Genomic DNA, 22043 nt, shown 5'->3' with positions numbered 1-22043 from the left:
TTCTTTATAGTTCAACTTTCGCATATGGGGAGAGTATGTTTAACTTTTACTTTGCCAATGCTAGTGATGTTTGACATCTTTTTATGAGTTTTTTGCCTTTTTTGGTCAAGTGTCTGTTTAACTCTTTTGCTCATTTTTAACACTGCATTTTAGTTTTCTTACTCCTGAGATCTTACAACTATTTAGGTATAATTTATGTATTGGGTATTCCTGGTGGCTCAGACAGTAAAGAATCTGCCTATAATGCAGGTGATCTGGGTTCAATCCCCGGGTCAGGAAGATCCCAAGGAGGAGGAAATGGCAACCCACTCTAGTATTCTTGCCTGGAGAATCCCCTGAACAGAGGAGCCTGGCGGGCTACAGTCTAAGAGTTGGAGACGACTAAGTGACTAACACTTTTACTTTACATTTTATGTATCACAAAATCCACCCATTTTAAGTGTACAATTCAATGAGTTTAATAAGTTTATCACTATAACTCAGTTTTAGAACACTGGCATCACTCTAATAAGATCCCTCATACCCGTCCATTCCTGCTTTTGAGGTTTTTTTTTTTTTTTTAATAAGGAAGATAATCTTTTTTTTTTTTTTTAAGTATTTATTGGGCTGTATCAAGTCTTAGTTGCAACACATGGGATCTTTCACTGCAGTGCACAGACTCTGATTGTGGTGCCCCGCTTAGTTGCTCCCTGATGTGGAATCTTAGTTCCCTGACCAGGGATTGAACGGCATCCCCGCATCTCAAGGTGGCTTTTTAACCACTGGACCACCAGAGAAGTCCCTCTTTTGAGTTTTGAGGCTATTTTAGATGTTCTGGATACAAGTCCTTTGTTGGATATGTGATTTGCAATATTTTTCAGATAAAGGGCTTCTTGCCAGGACAAGGAGGATGCTCTAAATGGGGGCCTCAAAGTAAGTCCCAATTCTTACAAACATTTTCTCAGTCTTGCAAAATGTTTCCTTTGGTTTGGTTTTAATGTGGGTAGGTGGACCATTGTAGAAATAATAAAGGTGACTCACCTGTCCTGTGCTAAAGCGACTGCAAGCAAGCCCGCAGCTACCCCACCGCACTGCCAGTGGGTGGTCAGACAGGCCAAGGGGCCCCAGGGCTGTCTCTTGATCACACAACCGTCCTGGAGCACTCAGGGTGCAGATGGGCCGGTGGGCAGTGGAGATTCTGCAGGGTTCCAGGGCAGGAAAGCACACTGCTCTCTATGCTGGCTCCATCTCCAAGCCTCGTTTTTGTTATTTCTTTCTCTTATTTTACTTTTTCATCAAGGGACATTGTAAACATACTCAATAGTAGAATAGGATAACAAACCCCCAGCTCAGGGCCAAAACTGTTTCAACGGACTCACACCCTCTCCCTCGTGGTAAACTATAAGGATTCTTTAAAAACACAATTACCATTATCACTCCTAAAATATTGAACAATTACTTAATAGTTTCAAAATTCTGAGCCCTCGTCTTGAAGGTACGTTAGAGTCTTCCAGGCAGACAGACGATCGTCCGTCTAGCCCGATGGTCCCCAACCCCGGGGATGGGGAAGACTCCCATTCACCCAGGAAGCCAGGGACAGAGATGCGGCCCCTATTCTTCCCCGCGGTCGGTCAAGACCTGCTCCGATTGGCCCGGCGCGGAGCCGTCTGTCCGTGGGCGGCACCGACCACAGAGCGAGGGGAGAGAGCGCTCAGCACAGCGCACTGGCGCCCTGGGGCCCATCTTCCAGGAGCGAGCGCACCTCTCTCGGGTTAGAGGCTCCGGAACCGCGCGGGGGCGGGCGGGGCGGCGCTAAGGTTGTGGGTGGGGCAGTCGGGGCTCAGCGCGCCGGGCCCCGGTCGGACTCTGAGCGGGGCGGCTGCGCTGCGCGCCTGGCCGCGCGAGTCTGTCTCCGCCACCGCCCCGCTGGCTCCGGATTGTTCGGCCCCGCTGCGCCCCGCCCGCCGCCGGCCGCCCGCCCCGTCCGCGCGGAGCCTCCGGCCCGCGGGCCGACCCGCTATGGGCGCCCACCCGCGCGGTGTTCGCTCCGCGAAGCTCTCGCCGCTCCCGGCTGCGCCGCTGCTGCTTCTGCTTCTGCTGCCAGGTACGGGCGCGGGGCAACGGAGACCCGGAGGACCGAGCCGGGACCCAGGGTCCGTAGGGGTTGCGGCCCCGAGCGCAGCGCGGAGAGGCGGGGACAAGGGCGTCGTGGCCGGGGCCCTGCACCCTGTGTGGTCTGGCTCCGACCCGGCGGCGAGGTGGGTGGGTGCGTGCGTGTTTCCCCCTCGAATCCCCCATTCTTGAGAGTCTTCTGGGCGCGGCCCGGAGGCGCGGGGAGGGCCCGCACCGGGGGCCTTTCTTCCCCAGCCCGGGGTTACAGTTTCGAGTCCCAGCCCTGCCTGTCGTCCTGCTTGGCGCACTGGCGCGCCCAGGCCGCGGGTTCCACTCTCCGCATCCCGCCCACCTCCTCGTTTTACGAATAGATGGGGAAGCTGAGGGCTAAAGGCTTGACCAAGGCCACCTGGGGGCGGAGGGGAGTCGTTTCGGGGCGCCAGCCTCTCCTCTTTGTCCTCGCCTCTCAGGCGCTGCTGGCGCCTCCCCGCCTTCCGCCAGGTTGCTTAGAGGAGCCTGTTAGGGAAACACCGGCCCAGACCCGACGACGCCAGAAAACTTTTTGAGTGTCCTGCGAGGGGTGGTAAATACGAGGGGGCGAGGGATTTGGCAGGGCTGACGGCAGTCCCTGCAGCTGGGCTGGATGTCGGTTGGGAGACGACGTTGCGACCATGCACTCAGAGCGCTGATCCTGCCTTCCGGGGCTGAGGCCCCCACTACACAGAGCGCCGTCCGCTCCACACGGAGCTCCTGACTGTGGCCCAGTCTTTATCTGCGGGGCGGAGCGGGGAGGGCAGTCAAAATCCCTGGAGAAGTTGAGCTGAACTTCACCAAGGATTCCCCTCATCCCCATCCCCAGATTTCTCCCAGAACTGTAAGCGAGAAGCAAAAGACAGCTGACTCAGAATGCCTGGGGTGTGGCCTATAAACAAAGGGGGTCGCCAGGGGTTTCAGAGAGAGAAGAGTCTTTGATCAAGATGTGAAGACATCATTCGCAGGGACCGTGGGTCACACTCTGAGATCATGGGAGCCATGTAGGCACCCGGCTTCTAAGACGTTTGGTGGCCAAACCCCTGCAAGGTCCTGGGTGGGAAGGAGGAGAGTCCCAGTCCTGGGCTGCAGTCTCCCTCTGACCCTGGGGTGCCCCTGCCTTGGGAGTGGACTGGTCATCTCTCCATTGTGGCTGTGCCCTGGCAGACTTCACTTGTATCGCCCCTGCCCTGTAATAACAGAGATGATGGTTCTTGAGCTCTTACCACATGCCAGCACTGAGAGGTCAAGCCACTTGCCTCAGTTCACATCACTGCCAGGCAGTCTGTCAGGATTTGCACCAGATCTATCCGAATTCAGAGCCTGTGCTTGTAACCTCTGTGCTTCTCACCGAATGTGTGTGATCTGATGGAATCCCTTCTGTCTTGGGCCTCAGTTTTCTCGTCTGTAAACTTGAAGGAGCGGGACTGGTCTGAAAGTCTGGAGTTCCAGAGAGTACCGCCAGCAGGTGGAGGGGAGGCTGTGGGTACGTGATGTTCCTGGGGAGGGGGAAAGTGATGACTACCCCAGGATCTGACGGGGCTACTTCCCTCAGTGGCCAGCACCTCCGACGCCGAGCATCGCCTGTTTGAGCGCCTGTTTGAAGATTACAACGAGATCATCCGGCCAGTGGCCAACGTGTCTGACCCGGTCATCATCCAGTTTGAGGTGTCCATGTCTCAGCTGGTGAAGGTGGTGAGTGTCAGAGCCACAAGCCGTGGCCGTGGGGGATGGAGCTTCTGGAAGAGCCTTTCCCAGAACCAGCCTTGTTTTTGTAATTCACCATCTACTTTAATCTCTCTTTCTAGGATGAAGTAAACCAGATCATGGAGACTAACCTGTGGCTCAAGCAAGTAAGTGACCAGACCCTGAGCACTGCTGCCCCCTGGTGGTGACTATTTTATTTGCTATCCCTGAACGAGAACAAAGGGCCTAGATGTGGACCTAGATGGGGTCCACTGACTAGCTGGTCTGTCTCTTCCTGGGCTTGGGGTCACATGCAGTGCCCTACACCCTCCTGGAAGGACTGCAGGGTCCAGCCCCTCAAGTCACAGACAAGAGACTGAAGCCTGGAAAGAGAGAGAGACCCTGCCCCGCCCCACATGCTCACACAAAATGGCGCAGACCCAGGCCTAGAGCCCTGACCTCTGACTCTAGGGTGCTGCCTGAGACACCTCTTTCCCTTTCTCTTGCTAAAAACTCATGCTTAAGTCAGAATCATATGCCGTTGTAGTTGGGAGGGTGGGAGCTGGGGTTCTGGATTTTCTTGTTCAGGTTGAGACCAAAGAAATCGGCTCCCACATGTCCTCCCCAGGGAGCTCTGTGCAGACATGGACAGATAACCCACTGACCTAAGGCTGATTCTTCCACCAGTCCAGCCAACTGGCCGGTCAGCTGAGCAGCCTTCTGTGAGCGCTCTGTGGCACAGATGCCCCTTGACCACAGCCTACGGTCCTTTCTCTCCTTAGGCACTCAGGACTCAGCTCTCCCAGCCTCTGCACCCAGATACTTCTTGGGTCCTGGTGGGATTATGGTTCCTTCCCCAGAACCCTTCAGAGGCCAACCCTGCTCAACTTGGAGATAGAAAGGGGATTCTATGTGTCATTAGCACTCTGTTATTAGGGCTTCATGGCATATCTGAGCCATTTCAGGAATGTAAACAGCAGGAGCATAAGGCATGGACCTGGGCCTAGCGCTGGAAGTGACTGGAGAAAGCCCTAATGGTCCTAACTCATTGTTGGGGGCTGAGCTTGCCCCAACCATGGAGGCAGTGGCTCCCGGCAGCCAGCACCAGCCCAGTGCTATCCCCGTGACTAGCACCCACAGGAGGAACTGGGCCAGTGTGGTCTTCACGGAGATGGCTCTGTGATGTGTGGCAGAGGTGGGAGGTCACCAAGATGGGTGGTGTCAAGAGAAGTAAAACCACGCTGGTCCTTCTCCACCTCCTCCCCCCAGATCTGGAACGACTACAAGCTGAAGTGGAACCCATCCGACTACGATGGGGCCGAGTTCATGCGCGTCCCTGCGCAGAAGATCTGGAAGCCAGACATTGTACTGTACAACAAGTAAGGTGCCGGGTGGCCCCGACCCTCTCGGGGCTGTCAGCCTGGACCGGGGTCCTTGGCCTTCTGTGCTTTACAGCCTAGGCGTCCTGAGACCTTTGCCAAGAGGGCTTCATTCATCTGATTCATTCCACAGGTGTTTATTGGGCATCTCCTATATGCCAGGTGTTACGTGGTGCCTGAGAGCCCTCTTCCCTTTCCTCATGCTAAAAACTCATCTTTAAGTCAGAATCATATCCCGTTGTTGTTGAGATAAGGTGGCACAAAACATTAATAACCACCACTCCTCTTGCCTCTAGGAGTTTGCCAGACATCAGGGAAGCCAGGCATGAGTTATAATATCAAAACATACAGTGAGAGAGAGGAAGGGCAAAGAAGGAGATACATGGGAGTGGGCATTGGTCACCAAGGCAGGAGCTGAACCTCCCTGAAAGTCAGGTCCCACCAGGCCCTATGGTTAGGGCATGGGAAAGCTTCATTCTTCTACTCAACTAACTGATGCTCCCCTCCCAGCCTGATGCTGTACGTACGCCTTTGCCCACCAGTGGCAGGAAGCCCTGCTTCTTTCTCACTTTCAAAGGTTCTTTTCCAGCTGGTCTGAACCTGTACATCCTGGCACCTCCAAAACCAGCCTCTCTTTACATGCCAACCTGACACTTTGCGCATTTAACCTCTGTTCAGTTCAGTTCAGTCGCTCAGTCGTGTCTGACTCGTTGCGACCCCATGAATCACAGCACGCCAGGTCTCCCTGTCCATCACCTACTCCCAGAGTTCACTCAGACTCATGTCCGTCCAGTCAGTGATGCCATCCAGCCATCTCAGACACACAGAATTTTAATGGATATTTTACAGTATGTACTAGTTTATTCTCTGGGTATTGCAAAACTTCATGTTTGCACCTGTGCTTATCTCTGGAGTTATAGTGTCTTGAAAAAAGCAGTGAGCATTTTTCAGCAAAACACTTGATATAGAATTAGTCGAATCTGATTTTAAAGTGTTCTATGTTTAGGTATGTCTGCCAGATTAGTACAAATTAATATGTTTTACTATTAGTATTGGGACTAGAGGAGCTGAATCCCACTTTCTAGTCATGGGCTAAAAGAACTAAAAGAAGGAGTCCTTTATCCATTCCAAAGATGCTCCATGTTTTATTTATTGCTTTCCCAAGAAAAGACAGCATTCATATTTCTTTCATGCAACTTGTAAATTGGCACTTAAAGAACTGGGACAGGGGATAAATTAACTGGTTTGCAGAATGTGAGGCATCCTACGAATCTCCTGGTCCAGAGGCTCTTAGGGAGCTGGGCAGGGTGGTGAGAATTTTTCCTGAGATAGAATTAAAGTGGGCACAGCTTTTAATCTTATGATTTGAAAGTCATAGCTGTTTTCTTGCTGGCAGTCTTGGGTGAACAGCTGGGGTGCTTTAGGGATGTATGCTTTTAACAGTAATGAGAGATGTAGTGAAATGTTTCAAAGCAGATGTGGAGAGGAACAAATATCAAAAGGAATTTCCTTGGAATCTGAAGCTGAAAATAACATTTAGAGAAAATCATCCAGCTCCTCTCTCCTAACTAAAACTTCAGTTTCTCTAAACCTCAGGTGAAAGTTTCATCTCAACACACTAGAAACACCTTTTACCTTCTTATGCCAGTTTCTTCTATGGTTTTTTGTTTTCTGAAGTTCGTTCTCTAGTAGAATCCTCAGAAATTGTTCATGGACACCATATACCCTAAGTTCTCACACGTTCAGAACTCACAGTACCCTTTTTAGGTAATATTTTTGTCATTTTGCTGATATAAAATCCTTGGTTCACATTTTCCTTCCATGAAAATCTTAAAAATGCTGACTCATGTTCTAGTATGAAGTATTGCTGTCAAAAACGATTGCCAATCTAATTTTCTTTTTCTTGTATAATCTGGTGACTTTGGGGAGAGAAAAGGGACTCTATTAATAAGTGTGCCTGGACCACAGAAATAAACCAGGGCTATCCTGAAACATTAGGATGCATAGTCAGCTGGGATGCATACCCAGCTTTTTCTTGAGTAACCCAAAGATATTTTTCATTTACCTTTAAAATCTAGTTGTTTCACTCTGTATCATATACATAATAAGACTTCTTTTATTCCAGTAAATTTTTTATGAATTAGAGTTTTTAAGATTGTTTTGTTCTATTGCTTTATCTCTCCAGGAACTCCTTTTTCACATAAATTACAACTTCTTTACCTATATTCTCTGTTATTTTTTCTCAAATTCTTTTATCTCTTTTTGATTTACATTTTTCTCCTTTCTCTTTTTGTTTCAATCACTACACTGTCCATGGTGTCTGCTTGTTGTTATGTTTTAGTCTTTATTTCTGAAATGATTTTTAAAATTTCTTTTTTCCTATTCTTTCCTGCGTTTCATCTGTTCTTTATTGAACTCCTGTCGCTTACCCAGATTCTTACCTTTTCTGTCTCTAATTTACGCTGCTCTTTCAAAGTCTCTAAAGGTTGCTTTTATAGGTTAATTTGTAATGTCAGGTTATCCGTTTCATCTGTTCTGTGGCTGTATTTTTGTGTGCTTGCATGTTATTCAATTACTTTTCATATTTTTCTTACAGTATGTTAATAAGGGGTCCAATCTATCCGTCTTTGCTGTCTTTGTTTACAGCCTTTGTGGGTAAGAGCGCAACTCTGTGTCACCCGCTTGGGAGTTCCCTCCTCCAGTAGTCCCCTTGAAGCATTAAAATGCTCTGTGTAGGGACTTCCCTGGTGGTCCAGTGGCTGAGACTCTGCAGTCCCAATGCAGGGGGCCTGAGTTCGATCCCTGGTCAGGGAACTAGATCCCACACGCCACAATCATGAGTTCACATGCAGCCCATGCAGGAACCACTGGTGGCGGTGTTTGACCCCACACTCTCACATCTGAGCTTCATAGGGTTCCACGTAACCTAGTTCTGCTGGTGATGTGGGCAGTGAGTCCTCAAGTGTGTGTCCAAAAGGCCAGACTCAAGTTCCGAGCGTTCAAGGCTCTGCCACAAACTCTGTGGGACCCTGAGCAAGCAGTCCTGCTCTCTGACCTTCCGTTTCCTTTTCAAGGAAATGAGGGGCTTAGACCGGAGCAGGGATCATCAAGATTTTCTCTGAAAGACCAGGTAGTATTTTAGGCTTTGGAGGCCTTACAGCCTCTGTCATGGCGATATAGCCCTGTCCTTGTCACTTAATATTTGCAGACAATAGGCCACAAATGTGTATGGGTGTGTGCACCAATAAAAATTTATTCACAGAAATAGGGGCCAAGCCAGTGGGCCATAGCTTGCCAACTCTCGGACTAGTGCCTGGGCTCTGAAGGTCCATTTTGTTGATCCAGGATGCCTTAAGGAAAGTTGTTCCGGAGGCTTCTGCCTTCCCAGGGGTCCTTTCAGCCCTCCATGGAGTGTAGGCCAGCCTCCCAGAGCTCCTCCCTGCCCCACGTGGTCAAGTCCACTTGGGATTGCGTGGGTCCCTACCCCCCCACTTCTCATACCCCTCCTCCTTTCTTCCTGGGGTCAGGAATCATCTTCTGGGGAATCGAGGGCCCAGTATGATAAAGTGGGGCTGAGAACATATAAACGCAGGGCACCTTTGGGACAGTCCAGCTGGAGTAAAGGGCTTAATGGATTTGACATCAAGTTCCACATGTAATGACTGTCCTGCTCAACAGAACATGGGAGGGTGGGAGGGCCAGAGACCAGCAAGGAGACAGGCCGCAGACACTTCCCTTCTGTCTTCACACAATGGTATCCAATAACAACCGGACAGGATATCTCTAAATGTTTAGGTTTGTCTTTTTTTTCCCCCCCCCAGCTTTTTGGGCAAATTGGTATGGTAGTTGTTGCCTTTAGAAGGACATGCACGCCTTCAAATGCACAACTCTAAGAAACCAGTCAAAGGCTGGCTGACCCAGGGAAACATCAAGAGCCTTCACTGGGCAAAGCCATTGTTTTGAGGACTGGCTGGCTTCACTCTCAGATGCGAGACTGGACAGGGTATTGAGTTGGTCGACAGCAAATCTTCCACTGCACAAGCCAGCTGATAAATGCCAGCAAGCCAACTCTAAGAATAATATATATCTCTGCCTAGAGAGGAAGTCAGGGTGGATGTAGCTAAGGGAGAAGGAGTGTGGGGGAGAAATGGGGAAGGATAGGGACACAGAAGGCAAAGGAACCTGCTGTGCTGGGTTTAAAAGACAAGGAATCAGAAAATGTGATTATTCTTTCTAGAACAGTGCAGGGAAGAATGGGGGAGTGTGGTGAACCGGAGAACCAGAATCCAGAGACAGGGCCTGGTAATAGACCCATCTAACAGGGCTCAGTTTAATGGGAGTGGGTGCCCACGGTGGACTCCACAGCCCTTGGAGGTCGAGGGTGTGCTCTGCATGCATGGGTGTACACATATTGCACACCCAATTGAGGACAGAAGGAGGCGGCATTACAAGGACTAAACTATAGGGACCTGAACACCTGCCTCCAAACGGCCACGTTCATTAATTTCTTTTATTAATTAAAGGAGAAAACTCCCTCGCATTTGGAGTATCTCAGTAAATATCAGGGCTTCCCAGGTGGCTCAGTGGGTAAAGAATCCACCTGTGATGCACGAGATGTGGGTTGGATCCCTGGGTCGGGAAGATCTCCAAGAGGAGGGAATGGCAACCCACTCCAGTATTCTTGCCCGGAGAATTCCATGGACAGAAGAGCCTGGCGGGCTACAGTGCACAGGGTTGCAGAGTCGAACACAACTGAAGCGACTGAGCATGCACACACTCGATAAGTTTCAAGTAGGGAGTTGTATGGTGTGGAATGAACCAGTGACATGGCCTGGGTTGGGGAGAATGATGATGAGTGTGTCAGACTGTCTGTGGGTGGGGGGTCCTGGGCCTCAGTATCCCCATTGGTAAATGGAATGGTGGCCTGGGAGACTTTTTATAGCCCTTTGAACACTTACATTCTGCAGTTTTACAAGTCGCCACTTGCTGTTTACCAGCTGGCAGTGTGAGAGGCTGGACTAGATGACCACATGTGTGCCACACACCTCCCGTTTGTTTTCACAGTGCTGTTGGGGATTTCCAAGTGGACGACAAGACCAAAGCTTTACTCAAGTACACGGGGGAAGTGACTTGGATCCCCCCAGCCATCTTTAAGAGCTCATGCAAAATCGACGTGACCTACTTCCCGTTTGATTACCAGAACTGCACCATGAAGTTCGGTTCCTGGTCCTACGACAAGGCAAAAATCGACCTGGTCCTGATCGGCTCCTCCATGAACCTCAAGGACTACTGGGAGAGCGGCGAGTGGGCCATCATCAAAGCCCCTGGCTACAAGCACGACATCAAGTACAACTGCTGCGAGGAGATCTACCCGGACATCACCTACTCGCTCTACATCCGGCGCCTGCCCCTGTTCTACACCATCAACCTCATCATCCCCTGCCTGCTCATCTCCTTCCTGACTGTGCTCGTCTTCTACCTGCCTTCCGACTGCGGTGAGAAGGTGACCCTCTGCATCTCAGTGCTCCTCTCCTTGACCGTGTTTCTCCTGGTGATCACCGAGACCATCCCGTCCACCTCACTGGTGATTCCCCTGATCGGCGAGTACCTGCTCTTCACCATGATCTTTGTAACCTTGTCCATCGTCATCACCGTCTTCGTGCTCAACGTGCACTACAGGACCCCGACCACCCACACGATGCCCGCATGGGTGAAGACCATATTCTTGAACTTGCTTCCCAGGGTCATGTTCATGACCAGGCCAGCAAGCAACGAGGGCAACACTCAGAGGCCAAGACCCTTCTATAGCGCTGAGCTCTCAAACCTGAATTGCTTCAGCCGCATAGAGTCCAAGGTCTGCAAGGAAGGCTACCCCTGCCAGGACGGGCTGTGCGGCTACTGCCACCATCGCAGGGCAAAAATCTCCAATTTCAGTGCCAACCTCACGAGAAGCTCCAGTTCTGAGTCTGTTGACGCTGTGCTGTCCCTCTCTGCTCTGTCACCGGAAATCAAAGAAGCTATCCAAAGTGTCAAGTATATTGCTGAAAATATGAAAGCACAAAATGAAGCCAAAGAGGTAAGGCTGTGTCTGTTATTACATTAGCATTCACTCATTCAACAGACATTTATTGGTTCTTTGTGGACAAGGCTTAGGGTGGGGTTAAGGAATTAGACTTAACTCACTGGCATCAGTGAGCTGTTTTCAGACCTGCTCTTCCATGTACCAGTTACATATCCCTGGATGTGTTGCCTCACTTGTGTGAGCCTGTCTTGTCTTCTGTAAAATGGGATGATAAAGGTTGTATGTAGTGCCTTGCATTTAGCTCCTGGGCTGCCAGCCGTTTAGGCCATAGGAACTCCTAATGCCAAGAGAGAATGGATTAGGAGGTAGGCTGGAAGAGGGAGTGAGACCAGATGATCTCCAATTAGTATTGATTAGCTGAGCTGACGTTTTAAACTTGACTGATTGTGTCCCCCCATCCCCCTGTAGGTGTAATTTACATAAGGTACACGTGTCTTAAGTGTGCATACAGTTCAGTGAATTATTACATTATGTGTACACTCGTGGAACCATGATCTAGATAAAGACATAGAACATTTCCAGTGCCCAGAAAGCTCCCTTGTGCCCCTCGCTCGCAGTCAGTACCCCACTCCCTCCCTCCTTAGTAGCCGCTGAGCCTGGCCTCTTTTCCATTAATTTTACCTATTCTTTAGAAAATGTTTTAAAACTTATTGGCTGCACTAGCTTTTAGTTGTGGCATACAGGATCTAGTTCCCTGACCAAGGATTGAACCTGGGCCCCCTGCATTGGGAGAGTGGACTCTTAGTCACTGGACTACCAGGCAAGTCCCTGATTTTACTTACTCTTGAAATTCATATAAGTAGCATTGCATAACCTCTTTCATATTTGACTTATTTCTTTCAACAAAATGTACAAAACGTCTGAGGTTCATCCTTTGGGCTTGTTACTGCTGTGTAGTATTCTGCAATAAGACAACACCACCTTCTGTTTATTAATTCCATCTACAATTGTTGGGTGTTTCCAGGTTGGGGCTATTGTGAATAAAGCGGCTCTAAATGTTCTTATACATATCTTTGGTGAATACATACGTTCGTTTCTCCTGGATACACACCTAAGGACGGCACTGCTGGCTCACTGCAGAGATGTATTTTCCACTTAAGTGGATACTGTCAGGTTTCCAAAATGTTTAAGCCGATTGACACACCCACTGGCGACGTTTGCGAGTCCCCAGCTGCCGCCTCTCCTCGCCAGCGGGGTGAAGTGGCATCACTTGATGTTTTAATTAGCATGTCCTGGTTGAGTAATGAATGGGTCTCCTTTTCATATGCTTATGGGCCATTTGGATATCTTCTTTTGTGAAATATCTATTCACACGCTTGCCCATGGTTTTTTCATTGGGTGGACTTCTATTTTGTCCAAAAATCTTATTTTAGAACTAGTGATAGGTATTAATGATGGGGAAGCGTTACGTGTTTGGCTGCTCCCACTCTGTTTACCCCCAAGGTTATTATGCTCTGCCTTAAGTTGCTTATTAGCAGAGAGCTAATTACTAGATAATTTCATTTCCTGATGCCCTGGAGGTAATTAATGTTGGTAGGGAATGTCTAGATCCCCTCTTTCAGCTGTGAATGGCATATTAATAGGAGTGGATGAGACAGGAGGGAGACAGAGACAGTAGCCCTATCTCCTCACCCCACCCATCCGAGCAACTCTGTGCCCATCTTGTGACTGTAACAATGCACAGCCGCCCGATGATGTCAGAAATTTAGCCAAAAGGCCAGGCCTGCCTTCAGATTCTGTTGAAGCAATTGTTGGACATTGAGTACATGATTAGTGAAAACCTCTTGTTGGTCTAACACTAAGCACTTTTGCAGATACTCTCTAACATTTATCTACTTTTAAAATCATCACTTCTTTGGAGTGATAATTGGGTGGACTTCTATTTCCTCCAAAAATCTTCGGTTAGAAATAGTGATAGGTATTAATGATGGGGAAGCTTTACACTTATGTGTTTGGCTGCTCGCAACTAGAGGCACATGGTTCATTTCATGAGGCAGCCACTGCTCACCTCTGGTCATCTGGTGATGTGGTCCCATTGTTTTTCCAGAGAATGCAGAAATCTGGACCACAGGGCAGTGGATTGCTGTTTGTGAAAGGGTGGCAGGTGTTAGAATAAAGATGCCTACTCAGTGCTCTGGGGAGTTGGGCTGTCGGAAGGATTCCTTTTTCTATCTTACTGTGTGACTGACACACTGCTGTGTACATAATTTCCCAGAGATGTTTTAATTTCCTAATTCCCCGGCTCCAACTTGGCTGGTTTTACCTGTCCTGACCTCCTAGGAATTCAAACCAAACAGGCCCAGTTCTCCCAGAGCCATCTCATGAGGGTGCTGGGAGCCCGTGAATGACTGTCCCTGGACACACCAGGCCCCACAGGGACAGGAGTGTCACCGTGTCTCCTGCCTTGGCTCTTCTCGAGCTGTGTTGGTGCCCCTTACTTGCTCACACTTGTGAGGAGTTTAACTAACACTCTAAATTCAGAGTTAAGGTAGGATTGGGTTACAAATTAGAAAACTAGTCAGGGAGCTTGTGGGTCTCCTGTTAATACTTTCGTTTGACGGTTTTGACAGCTGATCCTTCAAGACTGGTTCCATTGCATGAGTTGCTCTTGAGGTCTTGGAGGCGTGCACAGATCAGAGCCATGATCTTCTGAGCTAATAAGCCTGAGACACTTGTTTGGTTGAGATATAGATACAGAGATATATCTATAGATGTATGTATATCTGTTACTTCATTCATTCCAACCAGAGTCTGACTTTTGATCAACGATTTATTTATATGTATTGTAATTACTGATTTCCGAGGGTTAAATTTCGGGCATCTTATTTCATGTTTTGCATTTACTTTTTTTTTTGCCCCGGTTCTTGTCGTGCTTTAGAAACATGAAACTTCTTTTGCTGATTGAAAGCCGTGTGCTTTCTTTTTATTCTTCTGTCACCTTGTCCCTCAAGATCTCCTCCTCGTCCCTTTCACTCCGCTGTGGTGGTTTCATCTTTGATGTGGGGAGTGAGGCGGGACGTCTCAGGCCCCGCCAGTCAGTGGGCACCTTTTCTCCTCTCTCTTCCCAGCTCCACTTTGCTCACAAGTGGCCCCACCTGCCTGTCTGGGCCAGGAGTAGCAGGCTGGAAGGAGGCACAGGGTTGGGGGAGAAGAGCACAATCAATCCCTCTCCAGTTCTTCCTTCTAACAAGACCCTCCTCCTCCAACCCCACGCTCATGCTCACACTCACCAAGCCACACCCGTGCGTGTTTCTGACCGTCTTTACTGCAGTCTCTTTTCTGGGATATCTCCGGGGTTGGGCTGAGGGATGACACCAGGCACTTGGGCCAGGTTACCATTCTGCCTAACACGCATCTACCTGTTCACGCATCATCGGTGCCAAAGTTTCCAGAGAACAGCCAATAGCATTGTGCCGAAATACCCAGAGTCAGACATACAGTTAATTTTCCCCCAGATCTCTTTGCAGCACTATTTGTATTATGTGTAAGACCCGAGTTCACTCTTTCTTCACCAGGCTAAACCATGTGAAATGCTGTCAGAGGGAGATTTATAATGCCTCATTTTTAAAATCAGCATTAATATCAATTGGTATTATTCATTAAGGACCCTGTGCCAGGCACGTATTTCATTTAATCTTCATAACAACTCTCTGAAGTAGGTACTGTTCTTATCCCTGATTTACCAATGAGGAAACCGAGGCTAAGCGAGGTCACATATTTGAACCAGATTCTCACACCTAGAAAGCAGCAGAGCTGGGAATTGTAACAAGTCTTGCTTTTTCCACCCCACTGCTTCCTAGAGCCTTAGGAGGTTTAGCCAGTAGCGGGGTTAGTAGAAATTACAGGGTCTATTTTATACTTGAAGCTTTTACAAACCAGTCTTAGGGATTTGAATAAAGTACCTTGTGGCAAACAGGGCATTATAGTTCTAATCCTTTGACTTCTCAGTGTCATCGAGAGGATGCATTGACTCAAGTTCCTAATGGTGAAATAGAATCTTGGTCTCCCAGCCCCATCTCAGTCCACTTAATTAAATTACAAAATCACATGCTGCCTCTTTATTATGTGATTATTTCTTAAAAAATCAGTTGATTCATGGGTTCTCTTTTTCTCAATCCAATTATGGTTTCCTTGCTTTCTGAGTTGTCTAGGAGTATAATTAATGTGCAATTCTCCTTCCTATTTCAAGCCAGAATTTGAAGCTCTATTATATACAATTAGACTCGCTCTTTCTTCCATCTTTTACTTTATTGTCAGCAATTGTTTCTGACTTTGAACCTGTCCTATAATTATACAGAATTCCCTGATACTTTGGCCTTATAATTGAAGATGATAGTTGGCTAGTTGGGTATTGTGGACAGGGGGACTGTGTGAGAGAAAGAGTGATGAGGGGCTTGCCCTGGTGTGCTTGTTTCATTTTTGAAACAGATGTTAAAAGGAAATTAGAATCTAAAACTGGATAAGAGCTAGTACTTTGAAATAATGGTAAATGATGTTGGATTGCTTTAGCTATTCTAACAAGGGCCCAGAATCCTCCCACAGAAGTATAAGTCAAATAACTGGTTTAACTAACTTTATAAATTAGAATTCAATTTTGGGGGGTGGGGGAAATGGGTTATGTATATATTAAGAAATTTCTTATTTATGGGAGTTCCCTGGCGGTCCAGTGGTTAAGGCTTCACCTTCCAGGGCAGGGGGTGCAGGTTCGATCTCTGGTCAGGGACCTAAGACCCCACATGCCTCCCGGCCAGAAAACCAAAACATAAAACGGAAGCAATATTGTAACAAATCCAATAAAAACTTTAAAAATGGTTCCCATCAAAAAAAATCTTTAAAAAAAGAAATTTCTGATTTTAAAGCATTTAATATGACACTTTATTCTTGTTTCTCTAGTACATAAAGAGAAATGTGAGAAGGGAGATTTCCTCAGACTACATTAATTAGGAAAAAAAAGTTTTCTTGCATGTTGGCAGCAGAATGGTTTCTTCTCCTCTTGAAACCCATTTATTAAATATTTGTTGAAAATATGTTCAGTTTGCCTTTTCCTTCCTGCTTTATTTTTTCCTCTCATGATTTTTGTTTTTGTCTTTCAGATTCAAGACGATTGGAAATATGTTGCCATGGTGATTGATCGTATTTTTCTGTGGGTTTTTATCCTGGTGTGCATTTTAGGGACGGCAGGATTGTTTCTACAACCCTTGATGACCAGGGACGACGCGTAAGAACTAAACTGTGTGTTATTTATGAGGTTATTTGTGGGCGTTGAGGGAGAGGGGGCTCACTTTTTAGTTTTCATTGTAAAGTACACAGCATAAAATTTATCATCTAAACCACGTTTAAGTCCACAGTTCAGTGGTAAATATATTCACATTGTTATGTAACCATCACCACCATCCCACCCAACTCTAGACCAGTTAAACAATCACCCCCCATTCTCCCCTCTCCCCAGCAACCATCATAATACTTTGTCTTTATGATTTTGACTAAGCTAAGTACTCATGTAAGTGCAATCACACAATATTTGTCTTTTTGTGACTGGCCTGTTTCATGTTGCAGAATGTCCCTAAAGGTTCATCCGTGTTGTAGCATATTGCAGAATTTCCTTACTTTTTAAGGCTAAATAATACTCAGTTGCAAGTATACACATTTTATTGTCCATTTATCTGTTGATGGACACTTGGGTTGCTCCCAGGTTTTACCGGTTGTGGATAATGCTGCTACGAACATGGGTGTACAAATCTCTCTTCTGTACCTTGCTTTCAGTTCTTTTAGGGACATACCGAGAAGTGGAATTGTTCGATCATTTGTTAATTCTATTTTTAATTTTTTGAGGAACTGCCATTCTGTTTTCCACCAGGGCTGTGCCGTTTTACATTCCTATCAACAACGCACGAGTTTCTCTACATCCTCATCGTACTTATCGTTTTCTGGGTTTTTTTTTGACAATAGCAAACCTACCGGTTGTGAAGCGGTATCTTATTGTAGTTTTGATTTGCATTTCTCTAATTATTAGTAATTTTGAGCATTCTTCATGTGTTTAGTGGCCATTCTTGTGTCTGCTTCGGAGGAATGTCTCTTCAAGATCTTTGCCCATTTTTGAATTGGGTTGTTTTTTAAGTTTTAGGAGTTCTCTTTATATTCTGGATATTAATCCTTTATCAGATACATGATTTGCAAATATTTTCTCCCATTCTGTGGGTTGTCTTCATTACTGTTGATAGTATCTTCTGATGCACAAATTTTTAAAATTTTCAAGAAGTCCAATTTGTCTGTTTTTTTCATTTCTTACCTGTGCTTTTTTGTGTCATATCCAAGAAACCACTGCCAAATCTAATGTCATAAAGCATTTGTCCTGTTTTCTTCTGAGAGCTTAATTGTTTTAGGTCTTAACATGTAAGCTTTTTCTTAATAGAGGTTCCTATCATCACACTACTGGCTTTGCTTTTGGCATTTCAAAGCTTACTTATTATCCAGTTGTCTTGACTTTTGTTAAAAAAAAAAAGATTCACGCAAGAAAAATGTCAAGAGTATTATAGGTAAATGAACATTTAACCAGCCTTTGGATTAGGTAAAAAAAATGTCAAAGTATAATTCTTCTACAGTGATAAGTAGCATGCTGTGCTGTGGACCATGTAAAACTGGACTAATTACAGAAACTGTAGGGTTTTTTTTAGTGGTGGAGACATAGCTGGATGAGAAAAAAGAAAAACCTTGCTGTTCAGAAATGGGAAGAATTGTCTGGTTCAGTATCACAACAGATTTCACAATGGTTTTCTTATTTAGCTCATGATCTCCTTGAAGTTTATATCATTTCAGCAAGACCTCACTACTATCATTTCTTACCATGCACTTTTTTTTTTTATTTTTACTGTTTTTCAAGAGTCCTAGGACCATGCCCTCATTTTGGATAGCCTTATTTATCTTGCATAATTCTAAATGATTAAGAGAGATTATATCCATCCATTCCATCCTAAAGGAGATCAGTCCTGGGTGTTCATTGGAAAGGCTGATGCTGAGGCTGAAACTCCAATACTTTGGCCACCTCATGTGAAGAGTCGACTCACTGGAAAAGACCCTGATGCTGGGAGGGATTGGGGGCAGGAGGAAAAGGGGACGACAGAGGATGAGATGGCTGGATGGCATCACTGACTCGATGCACATGAGTTTGGGTGAACTCTGGGAATTGGTGATGGACAGGGAGGCCTGGCGTGCTGCGATTCATGGGGTCACAAAGAGTCGGACACGACTGAGTGACTGAACTAAACTGAACTGGAGAGAGATTATTCTTAGCCACACATTCGTTGTTAATGAGCCTTCAGAACAGGATTTCTCACCCTTAGGACTGGTAACATTTGGGGCCAGATTAATTCTGTGTTGAGGGGCAGATCTGTCCTGTACACTGTAGGATCTTTAGTAGCACGCTGGCCCCTACCCACTAGATGCCAATAACATAACCCCACCCCTTGCCAGGTACAATGACCAAAGATGTCTCCAAGGATTTTAAGTGTCCCCTCAGAGACAAAACTGCCCCTGGTTGAGAACCATTGCTTTAGATAAATTATTAAACAGAGCATATCCCATACTCTACTTCTGAATCTGAGTACTGGCAAAAGATGATGATTTACAGAGACTGTTTTAATCTTCTCACTAGTCATTATGATGTTTTTCCTATGCAAAAACAAAACTGACAAAATTGCAGCCCACCGTGACTCATGTTTCAATAAGCTAAAAGAGATTTCTATAAAATGTATTTACATGTAAATTTTTTAAGTAAGGCTTCCACGGTGGCTCAGCTGGTAAAGAATCCACCTGCAATGCAGGAGACCCCAGTTCGATTCCTGGGTCAGGAATATCCACTGGAGAAGGGATAGGGTACCACTCCAGTATTCCTGGGCTTCCTTGGTGGCTCAGCTGGTAAAGAATTCACCTGCAATGCAGGAGACCTGAGTTTGGGAAGATCCCCTGGAGAAGGGAAAGGCTACCCACTCCAGTATTCTGGCATGGAGAATCTCATGGACTGTATAGTCAGTCCACAGGGTCCCAAAGAGTCGGACACGACTGGATGACTTTCACTTTTTAAAGTAAGGGTAGTGGGGATATAAGAAGAAGGATCGGGGATATAGACAAGCTGTGACAACCAGCAGACTTATTTAAACTCATCAAATCAGGAGACTGTCACTCATTAAATAGCACTAAACACCTGCCTACAATAAAATGCAAATTAGATAGGATCCCCTCTGCCTTCCAAAGAGTGTTGACTTGAACTTAGACCTGTTGCTTACTAAAAATAAATAAGGTATCTGTTGTGTCGAGAGCTAAGAACTCTAAATTGAATGCAAGATTTCTATCAGTATTTTCCTCCTGGTCATAGCTGAATCAGGAAAAGTTAGAGATGAAATTTTAACTTGTCTACCTGCGATACATGATACTATACTGAATAAGTAGTAATAGGCTAAGACTAGATTACATCTAAAGGCCCTCACAACTCTAATATTCTACTACTGTACTGTAATTTTTGGAAGGAAAGAGGTAAAACTGAAACATCACAGGTATGTAACAGTGTGCTTATACATAATTAGAATATCACCTTTAATATTAGAAGATGGTTTTCTCACAGAACAATTCAGTACTATACACAGACGAGTTCTTAAAATGGGATTCACTTAGTTGTAGTGGACACTTCTAAGGTCAAGGATCAAAAGATGCTACCAGAATTTATATAAAAAGGTGGTCCTATTAATTGTGCAAAAAGTAGACAAGAGAATTGAAATAATGTTAGGGATATGCTATACTGCACGTCCATAGGAATTGTCTATTGTATGACCTGATAATGGAAGGTAAGCTGTAAAAATAGTTAATAATTGTTTAGTTTAAGCATCTACAAAATAAAGTAAGCCTTAAAGGAATTCCCAATTCCCATTTTTCATTTTTTAAAAATACTGGTTATAAAAAAGCTGCATCATATTCAATCATTATCATACCAAGTAGCCAGCTTACTTAAAACAACAGTATACTGTAGCTGTTATGCAGTAAATACAGGACAGAGAGAATTTTTAAATGTGTACTTTTACCAAATGAAATCAGTCTTCAAATACAACAGGATTTTCCAGCACAGTCAAAAGATGAACTTCACTGCTGATTACAAAGTAGAATTATTTGCCAGGATACAAACATTAGATTTTTATTAGTTCAGTTTAGATAATATTTTGTGCTATTATTTTTAGAAGATCAAATATTATTCACTCAGTTACTACTTCAGTCATGCAGCTAAATATTTTAATGGGCGATCTATTGAGATAAACTGATGCTGGTTGCATCAAATTTTAAACACAATTTACATTTTTGTAATTCATAGGTGCCATAAGAAATATGTGCCTTTTAACTAAATTCCTACTACAACCCCTTGGAAAGTGTCACTTATTTTCATTTCCAATATGAATTGGTACTATTATATTTGCCCATTTATAGATAACAGGAACAAAAAGCCCAAGAGATCCAACAACTGAAACCAGAAGAAAAGTCCACAGAAACATCCGATCAAGAACCTGGGCTATGAATTTCCAATCTTCAACAACCTGTACCAAAAAAAAAAAACAAAAACCAATGTTAAATAATTAAGACACAATTTGTAAATTTACACGTCAACTTATAATACAAGTGGCTTATTTTAATCGATTTTTAATAAAATATAGTACTTGCATATCTTACAATAAACTTTAAAAATATTTTTAATTCTTACTATATATAGTTATTTCTATTAATTATTCTGGCCCAGGAGTGTTTGTTTTAATTTTTAAAGACAATCCAGCCTGAAGTTAATCTCATGACAAATGAAAAGTTGGTTCAGAATAATATACATTCAACAGCTGTTAATCTTCTTCCTCGCCTCACTTGCTTTATTTAGTTCTGGATTTCCTAGGGACCATTTTAACCTAAGCTCATGAGTTCAGATCAAACCGGTCAATCCTAAAGGAAATCAACCCCGAATATTCATTGGAAGGACTGATGCTGAAGCTGAAACTACAATACTTTGGCCACCTGATGCGAAGAACTGACTCATTAGAAAAGATCCTGATACTGGGAAAGACTAAAGGCAAAAGGAGAAGGGGATGGCAGAGGATGAGATGATTGGATGGCATCACCAACTCAATGGACATGAATTTGAGCAAACTCCAGGAGATAGTGGAGGACAGAGGAGCCTGGCATTCTGCAGTCCATGGAGTCACCAAGAGTCAGACATGACTTAGCAACCGAACAACAATAACATGAGTTCAGATCTGCCAGCAGAGAGCGCATTCCCTCCCCGTTTTTGCAGCCCAAGCAGAGAGCTGGCTCAGCAGGTGTGAGTGACCTCAAGGAAAGCGCAGGCTGAGACCAGGCCCTGAGCACCAGAGGGTCCTACTCAACAGGCCATGTCCTTGACCATGGGCTTCCTTAGCCCCTGCTATGAAGCACAGAGTCTTCTATAGGAACTGTGCACCGAAGTTTCAGGATAATGTAAAATTTAGAGGATTATAAAACCCTACAGCTTCTCTACTTTCAAGTTTTTTCCTTGAAAATAAACCCCCTTTACTGGTCTCATGGAAGGTGCCCTGACCCTGCTGTACAACACTTTGCAGACACTCATTAAATACAGTCGAGGGACTTCCCTGGTGGTCCAGTGGTGAAGACTCTGAACTTCCAATGCAGGGAGTGTGGGTTTGAGTCCTGGTCGGGGATTTAAGGTCCCCCATGCTGCACTGATTGGCCAAATAAATAAATCCTATCTCAATCCA

The 22043-nt window shown here is 45.6% G+C and overlaps 2 protein-coding genes across 4 annotated transcripts in view; one reads left to right on the top strand and one right to left on the bottom strand.

Annotated features, from left to right (window-relative positions):
- The first annotated feature begins 1742 nt into the window (after positions 1-1742).
- On the top strand, positions 1743-21011 carry CHRNA3 (cholinergic receptor nicotinic alpha 3 subunit). Of its 3 annotated transcripts, XM_070775316.1 has the most exons (7): positions 3399-3607; positions 3677-3816; positions 3930-3974; positions 5077-5186; positions 10251-11262; positions 16362-16486; positions 20737-21011. In XM_070775316.1, the coding sequence occupies exons 1-7, from the start codon at positions 3490-3492 to the stop codon at positions 20738-20740; spliced, it is 1554 nt and encodes a 517-aa protein (XP_070631417.1). In that variant the 5' UTR covers positions 3399-3489; the 3' UTR covers positions 20741-21011. The 3 variants fall into 3 exon arrangements, with proteins under 3 accessions (XP_019839418.2, XP_070631418.1, XP_070631417.1); XM_019983859.2 differs by lacking the exon at positions 3399-3607 and adding an exon at positions 1743-2083 and having other exon boundaries at positions 16362-21011; XM_070775317.1 differs by lacking the exon at positions 3399-3607 and adding an exon at positions 2843-2965 and having other exon boundaries at positions 16362-21011.
- CHRNA5 (cholinergic receptor nicotinic alpha 5 subunit) overlaps positions 18092-22043 on the bottom strand; it is a 30419-nt gene continuing 26467 nt past the window's right edge. Inside the window, exon 6 of the mRNA XM_019983860.2 lies at positions 18092-20843. Within this exon, the coding sequence (XP_019839419.2) occupies positions 20682-20843 (162 nt within the window). The 3' untranslated portion in view covers positions 18092-20681. The remainder of the gene's footprint in view (positions 20844-22043) is intronic.

Source organism: Bos indicus, chromosome 21 (genome assembly GCF_029378745.1).
Source record: "Bos indicus isolate NIAB-ARS_2022 breed Sahiwal x Tharparkar chromosome 21, NIAB-ARS_B.indTharparkar_mat_pri_1.0, whole genome shotgun sequence".
NCBI lineage: Eukaryota > Metazoa > Chordata > Mammalia > Artiodactyla > Bovidae > Bos > Bos indicus.
Note: the sequence above shows the minus strand (reverse complement) of the source record. Positions and strands in the feature narration are given on the sequence as shown.

Excerpts from the sequence above, each read along its gene's own strand:
- CHRNA3 (XM_070775316.1), top strand. The coding sequence starts at position 3,490 with ATGGAATCCCTTCTGTCTTGGGCCTCAGTTTTCTCGTCTGTAAACTTG. Across the intron at positions 3,608-3,676 it reads AGGTGGAGGGGAGGCTGTGG|TGGCCAGCACCTCCGACGCC; the intron begins GTACGTGATGTT and ends TACTTCCCTCAG. Across the intron at positions 11,263-16,361 it reads CACAAAATGAAGCCAAAGAG|ATTCAAGACGATTGGAAATA; the intron begins GTAAGGCTGTGT and ends TTTGTCTTTCAG.